This window comes from Hydra viridissima, unplaced genomic scaffold (genome assembly GCF_058129835.1).
Source record: "Hydra viridissima isolate aposymbiotic clone 2 unplaced genomic scaffold, HvirCarnegie_v1 scaffold_16, whole genome shotgun sequence".
NCBI lineage: Eukaryota > Metazoa > Cnidaria > Hydrozoa > Anthoathecata > Hydridae > Hydra > Hydra viridissima.
In genome coordinates this window covers 9,362,018-9,377,310 of record NW_028324315.1, presented here as the reverse complement: position 1 = coordinate 9,377,310, position 15,293 = coordinate 9,362,018, and the positions used below count along the sequence as shown (strand labels likewise).

Genomic DNA, 15,293 nt, shown 5'->3' with positions numbered 1-15,293 from the left:
AAATATGCAATGAAACTTTGTGTTTAATAAAACTTAATTTGATTGGTTTAATAAGCCTTCTATTGCTATATTCTTAACGTCCGTAAAAATGTGTGACAATAAATAAGATGAAGACTTCATTCTATTAAAACGATTTGTTCAAGGCTCTCTCCTCTGGATGAAACAATGTCACTTAAAAAAAAAAAAAAAGATTTGTTACGTGTCATACTCAATGAACTATTTCCTTCTATTATCATTTTAACAGTGAAGTTAGAACTGAGTTTCTGGTTGTCATTAAAACAGTGTTAAACTTTAACGCTGCCCACTGTTTTACGTTTGATGCAACTGTACGTGCAACATGTCCACCAAGTGTTTCGGGTGTCTTCCACTTTTTGTCGATCGAATTCGTTGAATAAAGCTTAAAGATTATGTTTATAATTTCTTTCTCCCCCACCCACCCCCCACCCCTTACCCCACCTTCACAATATACCAGATCCAACAAAAGTATACATTTTGTTGAAGCTCGCTTTAAAGCCAATCCTTTAAATAACACAGCGTTAGGAACTTAGAGCATTAAAAATTCGTAGGCAATTTCTAAAAACTCTTAGGAAAACTGTTAATCGATTGAACACGATTAATTTCAGCAGCCTTTAATTGTTAATTACTCGAAATTAACTTATTTAATTTTTGCACAACGAAACTAAAATGTTGTTGTTTGTGTTGGTGTTAAACATTGGTTGTCATAGTTATCAGGTTAAAATGAGTAAACAAATGATAAATAGAGGAAAAGTTTTAAAAAACCTTTTCTCAAAATCAAATCTTTTTTTTTTCACAAGTTGACGTCAAAATTGACCGGTGCTGCTCTTCAGTTGGATTTAATTTACGGCGATATAGAGACTCAACCAATCGAAAGAATAGGAAAAAAGTAAGAATTTAAAATAAAAGTAAAATTTAAATTTAACTTTTTTCCCAAAGTTTGTTTACAATCTATCATTAAAACATCATATTTTCAGTAATAATCGAGGCAAAAAGAGTTGATTTAATTTAATTATTTCTAAATAATTTATTTTGAATGAAAAAAATATAAAATCATGTTGTGCGTTGTCTTATTTCAATTTTTATTTCTTATTGATAGGTACCAACCTTAAAAATCACCAATAAAAAACCTTAAAAATCACGAGGAGTAAAATTTAATTTTCACTTTTTTCCCAAAACAAACATTTTTTCAAGAATTTTTAATTTTTTTTGTGCCAAAAAATTCCATTGGGTCAAAAAAGTGTCAATTCTCCAAAATTTAATATTCCATAATGCCATAAGGCAACGCTGATTTGAAACTGACTTTTATTGCTAAATAGCAATTTAGTTGGAAAGAGTACGAGCCACACGACGTAAAACATAACTGTTTTAAATGTTAAAATAATCTTTATGAGCTTTCATGAATATTTATATTAGTATAAGACAGATTAAATATCTAGAGAAAAAACGTAAAGAGCCAAATTTATTGTTTAAATCTTCACCATTTCTTCTTTTTAGGTTTGTTTTTTTTCGGACCTGAAAAGAATTTTCATATGATTAGTAAGTAACAAAAGTTATTTAAAAAAAAAAAATACAAAATCTTGATAAATTAAAAATTAACTTAATATTTAATTTATCAAGCACAAAAAGAATCTAGAATTAAAAAATTAATCTTACGCATTTGTCTTCTATTCACTAATTAAGATATTTGCGGCACCTTTTTGCACCGCAGAAGCACGGTAGTTTGTCGTCCTCAAGCGCAAACTTATAGTCATAAGTCAATTCTTCACCGACTGTAACCCTGCGTTTTAAAACGAATTCCTTTCAAATTTGTAGTAAAACAACATTTTCTATTTTTTTAAGAAAATAAAACTTACCTTTTTTGAGCGAATATAATAATTTTTTTACAACCATCTATAGATATGATACGCGAGAAGCAATTTGGCTGAAAAAAAAAGTGAAAATTATGTTATGATGCGAAACGATGGCGAGGCGACGTTCATTTCTTCCACTCAAATAAAGCTTAATCGAAATTATACCTCACAAGAATGATTGATGAATCTAGCAGCGTTGCCTTTTGTTGTTGCATCAACAACATCAGAGTCATCGATTCGAAACATGTAGCAGCCATAGCCCTATTTATTTAACAAAAGCTTCATAAAATTTCATAAAAAGTGAACACAGTAGCAAACCACTTTCATATAGTAAAACTCGTTTCGTTTTAAAAATAAAAAAAACCTTTTTTTCGTAGTATTTTTCGCGTCGATCCGTAAGTGACGAGCGAATCTTTTCCCCGCTGTATTCAATGATCATTTTCCCTGCTTCGATCGTTTTCTTACAAAACAAACCTCTCCCTTGTATCTTTGATCTACAACACATAAAAGGATTTTTTAAACACGTGACGTGTATTTGTAATACATATATGATAGATTATTTGTAATGAATACATCTAACAGATTATTTAAACACACCTATAAACACCGACGTTATCTTTAGCTAGATTTTTTAACAGCCGATACTTCATAGCAACAGGTAGCTCTTGTGGACCAAAAACAGATTCTTCTTCTGGATCGTTATTACAAGATTTAGGCGGCTGACGATAGGGGGAGGCAAGCCAAGCAAACATATCTTTTTCAGCTTTTCTAAATAAAATGTCACACGTTACTGCCGTGTAATTTTATTCTGCCGTGTGCCTTATATTTTTATAAAAATTCGTCGTAAATTAGTGAAATTTAAATTCCGCTTTTTTGCTGAAAAAACACATGAAGTGAGTGCAAAAAAACACATGAAGTGAGTACAAAAAAACACGACGAAATGCAGAATAAAAACTGTAGCATTATTGCAATCGATTCAATGGCTTAAAATTTTAAAACTTACCTGGAGAAAACTTCAGACCTGGCGCAGCCACTTGGGTTGATTGATATATTCTTAAAAAGCATAAATAAAACCTCAAGAAAAGGCTTGTTAAAGACAAATGAACAAAAGTAGAATAAAATATATGAAAGTATTAAAAAAAAGAAAGCTTTAAACAGGTACCTGATCTTCTTTTCCCACACAGGGCAGATGATACTGGAACTTATATGTACGACACTTGTGGCCGCCAGATAGTTGCTCCACAAGATAAGAAATAAAATCTTTTGAGACACCAATAAAGTCATAAACATCATTTGCTTAAAAAAATGAAAACAGATCACTAATAACACTAATATTGACGAACATATCAACAACAACAACAACAACAACAACAACAACAACAACAACAACAACAACAACAACAACAACAACAACAATGCAAGAGTAAAATCAATGTATGACCTAGGTAATATAAAAAATCTAGATGCTTTTTTTATTTTCTTATGCAGTAATAAAAAAAGCCATTTATTATAAAAAAATTTTTTTATATAAACCGAAAAATAAATGATAACTACAGATTGCATAAAAAGCGTCACTTTCATGCAGATTTTCCATAATTTTTTTATTTGAAATAGTGGACCAAAATGAAAATATTAAAAAAAAAAAAACAAAGGCCAGTGTTCAACACTGCTGCAATACTGATCCATCTTCATTTTTGTTCAACACTGCAGTTACAAGTTTTTTATAAATAGCAAAATTTTCGATTCTTAAAGCACGTTGACCACTTTACACCAAAAGTGAAAAATTTCAGAAATTTAATGTCTAGTTTTTGAGATCTCCATTTTTAAACTTTACATGTTTAAAAGGGTGTGAAGTGTGAAGTATTTTGCTTGCTTTTTGCTATTTGATATTGCACATTTAATTTTGCTTGTTTAACTTTGCCAAGTATACAATTAACTACTTTAATAGTTTTACTAACCACAATGAATACATTTTAATTTTTTGTGATTTGAGCTATAAATGGTATTTTGACTGATGGAGTTTGATTGATGGATGTTGGTTGATGGATTTTGATTGATGGATTTGCATGAAAATTGTTAAATTTAATTCTCCATTAAGGAAGAGAGAGAGAAAAAAAAAAAATAAAAAAATAAAAGTCAGTTGTAAATAAACCTGTATTTGAAAAAAAAAAATTTTATACTCATCTATAAATCAATATTAGTAAACGCACACCTACTTTCAATCGTTATTGGAGACATATTGAGGTCAAGCCTTTTATTGTTAATTTCTTTAAGTAAATCTTTCCAAATCTCTATAAGAAAACCGAATTACAATATTTAATATTATCAAAAGATAAAGAGAATTGTAACCTTTAATTAACTATAAACCTAAAACTACCTTCCAGTGAATTATTTTCTCTGAACCATCCTTCGTCATTCTTCAAAATAAAAACTAACTGTGTTTCAGATTTTTTAACTTTTTCACATTCACTTTCATCTAAAAACTTTTTAAGGACTTCACTGTAATTTCTTCTGTCAATTTTTTTTGGTTCTTTTTGTTCAGCTGAGGTTTTTCTCTTTTTAAGCTTTATCTCAGCATAATCATCTGAAATAATATCGTTGTTTGATATGCAATTTACTTCACTTACTATAATATCATTATCAACAACTTCATTATTGCAATTTTTTGGTTCTATTTGAATGTCACTATCAAAACTTATTGGATTGTCAACCAATCCATCATTAAGATTATTAAAATACTTTGACAAAAGTCGTTTTTTCGGACTTGCCTCATTATCAGCCATTTTAATTCTCTTTTTAAGTTTATTTCTCTGCAATAAGGATGGATTTTTTTTTATTTTGTCCAAATGTATAAAAGTTTCATTATCTTCATGCTTAGGAAATAGTGTTGCGTTGTGTAAATTGCAAGGATTAAAGATTTCCTGTGTGGGTGTAAGACTCTGATGCTGTGTATCAAACACTGCATTGTCAGTATTAATCTCTGAAGCTATCTCGCTAGACACTAGTAAACATCTTTGGGGCATAGGGTAGAAATTTTTGCCCAAACAATTTTTGTTTATGTTAAGAATTTTTTGAATTTCACAGTTTTTAATACCAGCATGCACTAGTTCTCCCCACAACTCCTCCGGTAAATTAACAGAGTAACAACAAACATCATCATGCTTGCTTGTTAAGTTAATCACTGGAATATCTTTACTTATTGAACTTTTGTCAGTATAGTTAACCATACGAGGATGTGTCTGAATATATTCACGAAGGCGGCAAAGCAAAGCTTCGTGTGTTTGCAAACTTAACTCTGTCTCTTCTTGACTTAGATTAACAGATGGGAACATGCCGACTGGATTTTGGAATTCTGTACGTTTTTGTTGATTTGTTGAGTTAGGAAAAACTTGATTGTGTTTTTCGTTGTATAATTTCATACTGTTAGGAAAAGTACAAGATATCATTTCTGAATTTAAAAACGATTCAAATGATGAAACTTCAGAAACATATAAATCAACACTGGTATCACAACTGTATTCATTGAAGTTGCTTAAGTCTATAGAACTTCTATCAAAATTCAGCTCCTTTGTTTTTAAATGAGGATAAAAATCAGGAGACACTGGGGAATCGTTTGAGTTATTTTTAGATAAACAAGATAGATTTTTCAATTTTGAGAAAGAATTAAGTTCAACAGAACTCTTATCATTTGTAAATGACAAGCGTTGATGAAGCCTCCGCTCTATTTCATTAGAAATCTGTCTTGTTAAACTTTGTTTTTGAATCGATAAATGCTCTGTTTGCTCAAGATCACAGTTTTTAGGAACTGGTGAGGTTACTTCTTCTAATTCGTTATTGGATTCATGAAAGTCATAAACATAATTGGGTGATGTTGCTGATAAAGTAGATGCAGATGAGCAGGATGACAACTCAGAGGTAAAAACACTTGGATATTGTGTATAATTTGCAGAGATGTGTTTTTCTTCATACGCTTTTTTACTTAAATAAAGGTCTGGATCTTTGTATGGTTTTAAGTTGGTTGTATACTCAATGGGTTGCTCATTAGACGCTGGTTCTTTTTCTGGCTCTGGTTGTACAATTGAGTAAAAGTTGTGGTCCTTGTGAGTATAAAGCTCTGTTTGAGCTAAACTAAATGTTTTTTTTAAAAATGTCAAAAACTCTTCATGAATGCAAAATTTAAAATTGTTTTTGACAAAGCAATTTTCAGTATGAAGTGACTCCATTTTTATTTGGGCATCAAGCGACTCCACATTTTCATCACTGCAATTGGTTTTGCAACAACATTCCAAATTTTGTTTTAACTGCTGCCATTCAGCTCCATCATGACAAAAAGTCATATTATCATCTTTAGGAACAATAGCATCTTCTTTTACTAAATTTTCTGGTGTATTATTTAAACTATGCACTTCACAAGTGTACTTGCAACGAGTTTTAGGATTGTTTGCACTCCAGAAGATCTTTGTTACTCTACAAATTAATTTTTATAACATTAGAAGATCTTAATAACACTCGTACTACAAAAAAACTGTAGAAAATCTAAAAAGAATCAAAACTCAAAGCAGTTTTCAAATTATGTTTTATTGACTTACATTCTTTAAAAAAATGAATTTAATTATGTATAAAAACTTACAATAAAAACTGGCAAAAAAAAACTGTTTCTAGATAAATTTTTAAAAATCCCTCTGTTCAATAAGAGCCATAAAAGTAAAACAGTTGAGACGATACACACACATTTGTGGATGTTTTCAAATAACTACAAAAACTCTAGAGAATGTAAAGAGCATTCATTAAAAAAAAGCTTTCAAAGTTTTTAATCTCAATGAAAAATCTCACCACTTTCAGCAAATAATGTGAAAAAAATATTTACTTGTAACTAACTGGTACCAACACTCTCTGCAGATCAGATTTATCTAACAGAGAGCCTAGAGCATGCAAAGTAAAATTCCCACAGTAAACTTTTATATCTTTAGGATCAAATCCCCTTTGAACCTTTTTCAATGACTTATAACGAGCAAGATCAACTAAAACTCTTCTTGAGACAATAAGTTGATCTTCCTTTAAAATCAGCTACAAGATAAAAAAAAAAAAAAAGCACAGTGATTTGTGATGTTACTTTCTACTTTAAATTTACTTTGGTTTAATTTCATTAGTCTACTTTAAATACAAATTTTAAAAAATTTCTTATCAGAAATAACAGATACTTTTGTATAAAAGATTATAAACAAATTTTTAAATAAGGATTAATGCAAAAACTCCATCATTCTGCACACAAATGGTATAAAATTCATAGAAAATTATACACATAAATATGTATAATTTTCTATGAATTTTACTTTGTTTAAAATACAACTATTTGATTTATATATTGACAAAAGTTCATCCCTGCGTTAGGAAATAAATCAGACTAAAATAGAAAAAAATATATAACTTGAGAAGAACAAATTAAACAAGCTTACATTTTTATTAGCTTTGTTGCTGTGTGTGTTGCAGTATATTTTCTTGTCGTCTAAGAATAGCACTTGCTTTTGCCTAAAGCATTTTTTTGTATGAAGTATTATTTTAAAATTACTAAAGTACACAGAAGAAAATTTAATGAAAGGTAAATTAATTTAAAATAGTATTACATAATTATCATGCAATACATTGCAAAATACCATATCATACCTTAGTACTAGAACTATGAGTAAAAACAAATCAGTTTATAGTTAAAACTCACTTAGCACAGAGAAAGTGATAACTTTTAGGGCATTTTTGAAAACAACACCCAACAGACGCTCCAAACTGATCACATAAGTCACATTTCTGAACAAAAAATTATTTCATAAAATAATTTGATGAATTTATCTTGATTTAGAGAATAAAATAAAATTAACAACTGTGTTTTACTTTTTTCTAAAAAAAATGAAATAATAACTTTTTTCATACAATTTTATTTCCACGCTTAACAGCTTCATAGACATGCTTCAGCCTTCCTTCTTCATCTTCATATACTTCAGCGGACCACAGCGCGCAGTTCACATGAACCCATTCATTGTCACCAGAATAAAGAAGTCGACCTGCACCAAAGACATCACCATCGCCATTGACACCGCAAAACAAACATCGCCGCGTATCCTGAAACTTTTTAGTGTTAAATTATTAGATTTATTTCTTTATTTTCAAAACTTACTCTAAAAACTTGACTTTTGAGTTTTAGTTTTGAGTTGTTTTACATGTTATAACTAGATTACATACATATATTACATTACACTACATTAAATTACATTACATTATATTACATTGCATTGGATTGTATTGAATTGTATTGTATTACATTGAATTGCATTGCATTGCATTGTATTGCATTGCGTTGCATTGCATTGCATACAGATTCATGAAGCTAAATCATTAACAATCTAATTCTTCTAATCATTCTAAACAACTTTTTTTATTCTGCTATGGCTGAATAGGTAACTTTATGTGTTTAAAATGCTGTGATATGTTGGTTTTATTACTTTCTTAACTGTTTTATTACAACTTATATTAGTAATACATTTTGATTTTATTAAAACTCATTTTTTATGTAAATATGTGACAGTACAGAGCAAGTCATCATAGCATCAAAAGAACTATTTGAATATTTTGTAACTTATGTAAAAGATTCCTTTGATAATTCTTTATGAAAAATATTCAAATCCCTGATTAATTTTGCTGATTGCAACAAAACATTTTTTTTTAAATTTAATTAAATCTGTTACATGAACTACTTTTATTGTATTTATTGTGGTAAGTAGTCTTAAAATATTGAAAAAGCACAAATAATGATTTTATTGGTCAAAAAAATTTTTTTTTGAATTCCCTAAAAGTTTTAAGTGTTTAAAACATACAAAAGGCTGTCATATCAGACTAGGATGACTATCTGCCTTGACAGAAATTCTGGCCATGAGTAAATACTTGAAGATTATAAAACATGAATAAAAAACTTTTTCAAACAACAATTTTCCAATATTTACTGTTATATTTTCTAGAACAACACCATTACAATCATTCATTACACAATTTTAGCTGGCAACATTTGATCCCTTTTTGAGAATTAAAAGAACAATAAGTGAATAACTATTGGGTTGGGAAATATATTCGTAGCATTTTTATATTTTATTTTATTTTACAACGATTTGTTTCTGTTTGACAAAGTGTAAATATTCATTCGATAGAGCTCTTTCTGCTCTACAAAACTGTCCTAATCGTCATTTGGAATAATTTAATTTTTTGTTACTTTTAAGGCTTAAAAATGGAATATCCAGGAGGTAAAAAACAACATTTTCGACACCTACTTTTCTTTGCTTTTCATCGAGGCCAAAAGGCTGCTGAAGCAAACCGGGACATTTGCAACGTATACGGAGTTGGTGTCATAGGTGAGTCCACTGCACGAAAATGGTTTGCAAAGTTTAAAAATGGCGATTTTGACATCAACGACACACCTCGCAGCGGTAGACCTTCTGACTTCGACGAAGAGCGTCTCAAAGCACTTTTAAAGGAGGACAGTCACCAAACAAGTCGTGAATTGGCCGAAAAAATGAACTGTGATCATAAAACGATTCTCAACCATCTTCATTCAAAGGGATTTGCTGAAAAATTGGGAGCCTGGGTACCTCACGAGTTGAGCTAAGTAAACAAAGAAAATCGCCTTCAAATTGCTTCTCAACATCTCGCCCGCCATCGAGCAACACATGGTCATAAACAGCCCTTTTTGTATGGAATCGTCATGGGAGATAAGAAATGGTGTCTATACATTAATATGAAGCAAAGGAAGGAATGGGTGGCACCAGGAGATACGCCAAAGCCCAGAGTCAAGCGTGACCTTCATCCAAAGAAGATCATGATATGTGTTTGGTGGGACTGGGATGGCATGGTGCACTAGGAAATGCTCGATAGGAATGTCACGATCACCAAGGAGCTCTACATAGCCCAGCTACGCCGCGTAAATGAAGCTATTCAACTGAAAAGACCTCATCGACAAGGTCAAACCATACTCCTTCACAACAACGCCAGACCCTATGTTGCACAAGTCGTCAAAGCCACACTCCAAGAGCTCCAATGGGAGGTGCTTCAGCATCCGCCGTATTCTCCGGATCTTGCACCCACAGATTACCATCTTTTCCGATCTCTGTCGAACCATAGGAGGGGCGTTACCTTCGATAATGAAGAGGACCTTAAAAACTGGGTCAATAACTTCTTTGATACTAGACCGGGGCGATTTTTGGCGGAAAGGCATCGACAAATTGGTCGAGAGGTGGGAGGAGGTCGTAAACAGCGATGGCGAATACATAATCGATTAATTTATTATTATAAGTAAAGATTTCCTTTAAATAAAAGTCTTTGATAAAAACACTACGAATATATTCCCCAACCCAATATTTATAAGTGAATAATACTAGCTATTTATAAGTGAATGATAATAACTATTTATAAGTAAAATATATAATTACATTACATATAAATACACTAATAAAATATAATATTAACAAAATATTAACCAATATATCATAACAATGAACATACAATTGCATTATGATCAATCGAATCCTCTTTTGATTCATCACAACCTTTTCTGTGTTTTGAGGCAACAGAATAGGTGTGGTCACCATAGTTTGAAGCAACATGAGTGTAGTCATTCTTTAATAATGTACAGTTAAATTCTGATTGCCTGAGAGCGAGAAAAAAAAACAAATTGAAATACAGTAGCATAATCTCAAACAAACTATTTACAAGTTTCATTTTTTACGTAAACCAGCTTTTTAATATAAAAAAAATTTACACCAATAAAAATAATTCATGCCAAGTAACGCCTGATGACTAAAAAATGAGACAACTTTAAAACTGTTATTATAGCCAGTTACATAGCTATCAAATTTAATTTAAAATAAATATATTTATTGGTTTTCAATAACATTATTATAAGCAATTTGACCAAGACGAACAGAAGTCATTGAGGCATAACACTTTGCCACTTCCAGATCCATTTTGTTAAGACAATTCACAATGCGCCATTTGAGTTGAGGAATGCTTGTTGCTTGCCAATTATCCTTGTAGACTAAGCGTTTCAACTGACCCCAAAAGTCCTCAATCAGTCGAGCTTCTGGTACATTGGATGGATTTTTTACCTTTGGAAGGTATTTGATGTTATTGGCATCGAGAAAAGAAACCACTTCATTTGCATAGTGCGAGCTAGCTAAATCTGGCCAGAACAAGTACTCTTTATTTCAATAATGTTCATCAATGAAGGGTATTAACCGCTTGCGGAGACATCCGATGTATGCTTGTTTGTTGATTGCCTGGCCACTTTCAAAAAACATTGGTTTTGAAGTCCTTTTGGGCGATATAATCAAAGAGACTAGCACCTTTTCCTCGTACTTCTTCTTTCTTTTGAATTTGACGTCCCTAGTTGTAGATGATACGTAGCTAGAATAGAAGCCATCGTTGCCAGCCAATGTTGTATTCGCATATGTGAAATATGATTTGCCATCCAAGACAAAACCAAAATTCCTTAAATTGTGATATATATGCTGACAAAGGTTTGATTTGAGCTAGTTTGATTCGAGCTAGTTGGCTTTCGCTTTGATGTGGAATCTTTTTCTTCTTGTAATATCTAATATTCGTCTTGTTTTTAAGAATTTTAGATATAAACAATTGGTCACAATCGAATCTTCAAGCTACTTGCCGTTGTGAAACACCGTGATAATAATCAAATGCCTTTTTCAATTAGTCTATGTGCTTTTTGTCCATTTTTGCCTTTGGACTGCTTCCTTTTTTTCGTTGATAGCCTAAATTATTGTCTGCACGTTCTAGAGCACGATATATGGTCGCTTTTGATGCTCCTTCATCTAGAAAGTGTTTTACTGTGAAGATATTTGGCTTTTCCAGGTGCGAATTTCTAAATTGGCGTTTTCTTAGGTCTTCTTGCAAACTTCTTTTATACGGAGCCATTTTAATTAATATTTTAAAACTATAATATAATTTTAATAGAGAATTAAATTCCCTATAAATATACTAATTTATTTCAATGGCATGATTATGAATAGCATACATAAATTGATTTAAATTTTGGTCTCATTTTTTAGTCATCAGGTGTTACTTATGTTTAATGCCTTGAATTATTTTTCTCGGTATTATATTAAAATGAATATTCCTAAATAAGAACTTACTATCCTAACAAGAGGATGAGCAGCTAAATACACAAAATAAAATAATCAACCTGCCATAATTTCTTTGTGTTGGTAGATGAAATTCATATTAATTGCAAAATATTCAACTAGAGTAGTTGAATATTTTGCAATTAATATTTTTAACTAAAAAAAGAAAGAAAAATGAAATACCTTTTTAAAAACTCATGGTCTTGATTGGATTCTGTGCTTGAAACTATTGCACTAACTGATTTATCAGCTGAATGCCAAGGGAAGACATCTTTCAAGTACTTATACAAAAACATTTATTCTAATTACAAATGTCTTAACTTGTAACATTAAGAACATTTCATAAATATTATAATATCATATTAAACTTCAGAAGTTCTTGCATAATAAAATAATATGAATTATATTTATATATTAGAAAAACATTACACCATACCTTTAGGTACTGTTCAAATAATTCGTTGACCTGTTTGAAAATATAACAATCAAACAGGTCTACTACTTGCATCTCTTTCATCAGTATTTTTAGCTCATTAAGTATATTGAAAAACATCTTTTTAAATTCATTAACATCTTTTATCCTCGAAGAATGAATGTTGTCTAAAATTGTGTCTAATCCAGATACTATTACACTACTTTCTCCAAATACTTTTCTTAAGGCTTTGTAGTCTTTATTTAACATAACGCTTGAATAGACCTAAAAAAAAAACATTAAAACTTGAAAAACAGAGCAATTTTGAGATTTTACATCCATTGATAACAAAATATTTTTTATAAATCAGAAAATCCTCTTACCATCAGCAAAAGTAAAGAAATAAATTTTTAAAAATAGCTGAAACAAAACAAATTAAACAGCACATGATTTAAATTTGAAACAAAATTTTATAAAGACAAACAAAAATTTTTTAAGCTATTTTTATACCTTTAAAAAGCCATTGTTAAGTTCATTTCTGACTGCAGCAAACCATTTCTGATTTTGTTTGCAACCCCCCGTGCACAATTTACACAAATACGGAATATTGTCTGGAAGCTCTGCTAGTATTTCATAATCATCTTCTGTTATTCCTTCACACTCAATATGAATCCAAGCTTCACATTTTGTACAGTACATCATTTTTAATGAATTGTCATCTTCATTATATAATACCAAACAAATTGGACAATAATTTCCATGCTGCCAGTTATAACCACATTTTTCACACATGGTGAAATTTTGCATCCATCTTGATGACTTACTCTAAGATAAAACCTTTTTATAAAAACAATGTAAATTTTTAAGTGCGTTTTAACATTAAAATAGCAGAAAAGCTTTTATGTTGCTTCATTGATGTCATAAAAAACAAAGTTGAACATATACTTTGTCTTCATGAAACCAGTTGTCAAATATTAAATATCATAAATAATTTTATGGTTCGGAAAAATAATTTAGGAAATTTAAGGCCTAATTCTTTTTCATAAACTGAAAATTTTAAAAAAAATTCAAAAAGTGCATTTTATTGTTTAACAACTTCAACTGTATTACTAAATAAAATTTAAATTAATAATAAATTAAGAAAATAAACTTAAAATTGTTTAAAAAAAAAAAGCAAGGATCAGCCACCAACAGAGTTTATAAGTTGAACTAACTCACATCACCAGGAGTTCTTCTGTTGCATTTTATACACTTAACACATTTACCACAAACCTGGAAAGAAGTAATTATTAGGAATCTGAATGGAGGATTAAAAACTCAAAACTCAAACTTTTCTTTAAAGATAAAATGAACTAAAATGAACTAAAGATAAAATAACTAGATAAACTATTACCCAGATCTCCTCTTCTCCTTCAGTTTCACATTGATAAAATGGCCCAAGGCATTCAGCATGGTAGCAGTCATGACATGTGTCACACATTAACAAGCTTTCTTTCATTCCGCAAACAGTACAACACTTACATCGATCACAGCACCAGTCTTTTTCATAAATTGGTTCAACATCAAGACAAAACGTATGGAAGGACTCACAACAAAACGAACATATAATCATCTAAAAATAGATTTTTTTTTTTCATTTTTCAATTAGAGGAGTAAGTTCTTCAGGGTATTCAGTAAAAATTAAATCAAAAATTAACTTAGAAAAATTTAAAAGAAATTTTTAAAATTTTAAATTAATTTTAACAAAAATATTGAATTGAGTTAGAAATCTTTATTTCATTACTAAATATTATTTTAAAAGTTGCTCATTTTTTAAGAGATTTCTAAAAAAACAACCTACACGCTCCTTTCCTGCGCTTCCACAAAGAAAGCACAAGTTTTTAATATTTAAATCAAATGATGTAGTCAGACATAAATGATGTCCTGCAATCCATGCTGCATCTTCTTTGTTATCATTTGGCCATGGAATTCTAACTAAGTTATCCAAGCCATACTCAACACGAGGCAGGTGTTCATTACTTTCTCTTGGTTGTTTAGTAATTTCGTTCATGGTACTTCGAAGTTTTGGCTTGATAGGAGAACAAGTAAAGACCTCAGTATTATTGTATAGCTCTTTGAATGAGGGTCTTGAAAGCTTATCTGTGTTCTCTGCTACAAAACTATGGTGTGTGGTATCACCAGATGTAAAGGTATGTTGCATGGCGCTAGTTGGAGAGAGATTACTAACGCTTACATTACTTTCTTCAACAGCACTTTGTTCAGAAATGTCTTTTTTTGCTACTAGTGCTGGTGGAGTTTTCAACTTGGTGAAGATGTGTTTTTCAGAATTTCCTAAAAAAACATTCAAGAGAACTATAGAACAAACTAAAATAGTTAAGCAACAAAATCTAAGCATAAAATATTTTTCAACTGCTTGTTAACTAACATCACACATTTATTGGATATTTTTCTCAAGTTATTTATTTCAAGTCTCAAGATATTTATTAGATATCTCTAAATATTTTAAATAGATAAATTATATCAATATACTGCAAGGATTTACAGTACAAGTTAAAAGTTCAATTTTCAAATACCTCCATTTCTTTTGGGTAATTTCTTATTTATCACTATCTCTTTACCAATAATGGGATATAAGCATCTTCTAGTGCTAAAAAAAAATCCGAATAGAAATAACTTTACTAATCAAAATGATAAATACAAACATTTACATAAAATAAAACCAGCTTAAACCCATCAACTATCAAGGACATATTTAAATTGACAGTAGATGAAAGCTTAACTACATGACATTATAAAATCTTTAAGCTAAATTATAACCCTAACCAACATTGCAATACTTAC

General features: G+C 30.2%; 1 protein-coding gene across 4 annotated transcripts in view; it reads right to left on the bottom strand.

Annotated features, from left to right (window-relative positions):
• LOC149877986 (histone-lysine N-methyltransferase 2B-like) overlaps positions 1-15,293 on the bottom strand; it is a 33,026-nt gene that overhangs the window by 11,710 nt on the left and 6,023 nt on the right. For 2 of the 4 annotated variants that reach the window (XM_090074091.1, XM_090074093.1), the window contains exons 6-27: positions 15,026-15,099; positions 14,293-14,783; positions 13,846-14,064; positions 13,671-13,724; positions 12,963-13,277; positions 12,477-12,737; positions 12,224-12,321; positions 10,410-10,554; positions 7,794-7,988; positions 7,585-7,670; positions 7,325-7,397; positions 6,736-6,935; positions 4,246-6,335; positions 4,085-4,159; positions 3,031-3,164; positions 2,872-2,921; positions 2,466-2,636; positions 2,233-2,362; positions 2,034-2,129; positions 1,872-1,939; positions 1,672-1,795; positions 1,382-1,530 (exon numbers count right to left, since the gene is read on the bottom strand). In XM_090074091.1, coding sequence (XP_089930217.1) covers positions 1,690-1,795; positions 1,872-1,939; positions 2,034-2,129; positions 2,233-2,362; positions 2,466-2,636; positions 2,872-2,921; positions 3,031-3,164; positions 4,085-4,159; positions 4,246-6,335; positions 6,736-6,935; positions 7,325-7,397; positions 7,585-7,670; positions 7,794-7,988; positions 10,410-10,554; positions 12,224-12,321; positions 12,477-12,737; positions 12,963-13,277; positions 13,671-13,724; positions 13,846-14,064; positions 14,293-14,783; positions 15,026-15,099 — 5,131 coding nt within the window. In that variant the 3' untranslated portion in view covers positions 1,382-1,530; positions 1,672-1,689. Of the gene's footprint in view, positions 1-1,381; positions 1,531-1,671; positions 1,796-1,871; positions 1,940-2,033; positions 2,130-2,232; positions 2,363-2,465; positions 2,637-2,871; positions 2,922-3,030; positions 3,165-4,080; positions 4,160-4,245; positions 6,336-6,735; positions 6,936-7,324; positions 7,398-7,584; positions 7,671-7,793; positions 7,989-10,409; positions 10,555-12,223; positions 12,322-12,476; positions 12,738-12,962; positions 13,278-13,670; positions 13,725-13,845; positions 14,065-14,292; positions 14,784-15,025; positions 15,100-15,293 lie in introns of those variants that run through there. The other 2 variants (XR_016447970.1, XM_090074092.1) reach the window with 2 other exon arrangements.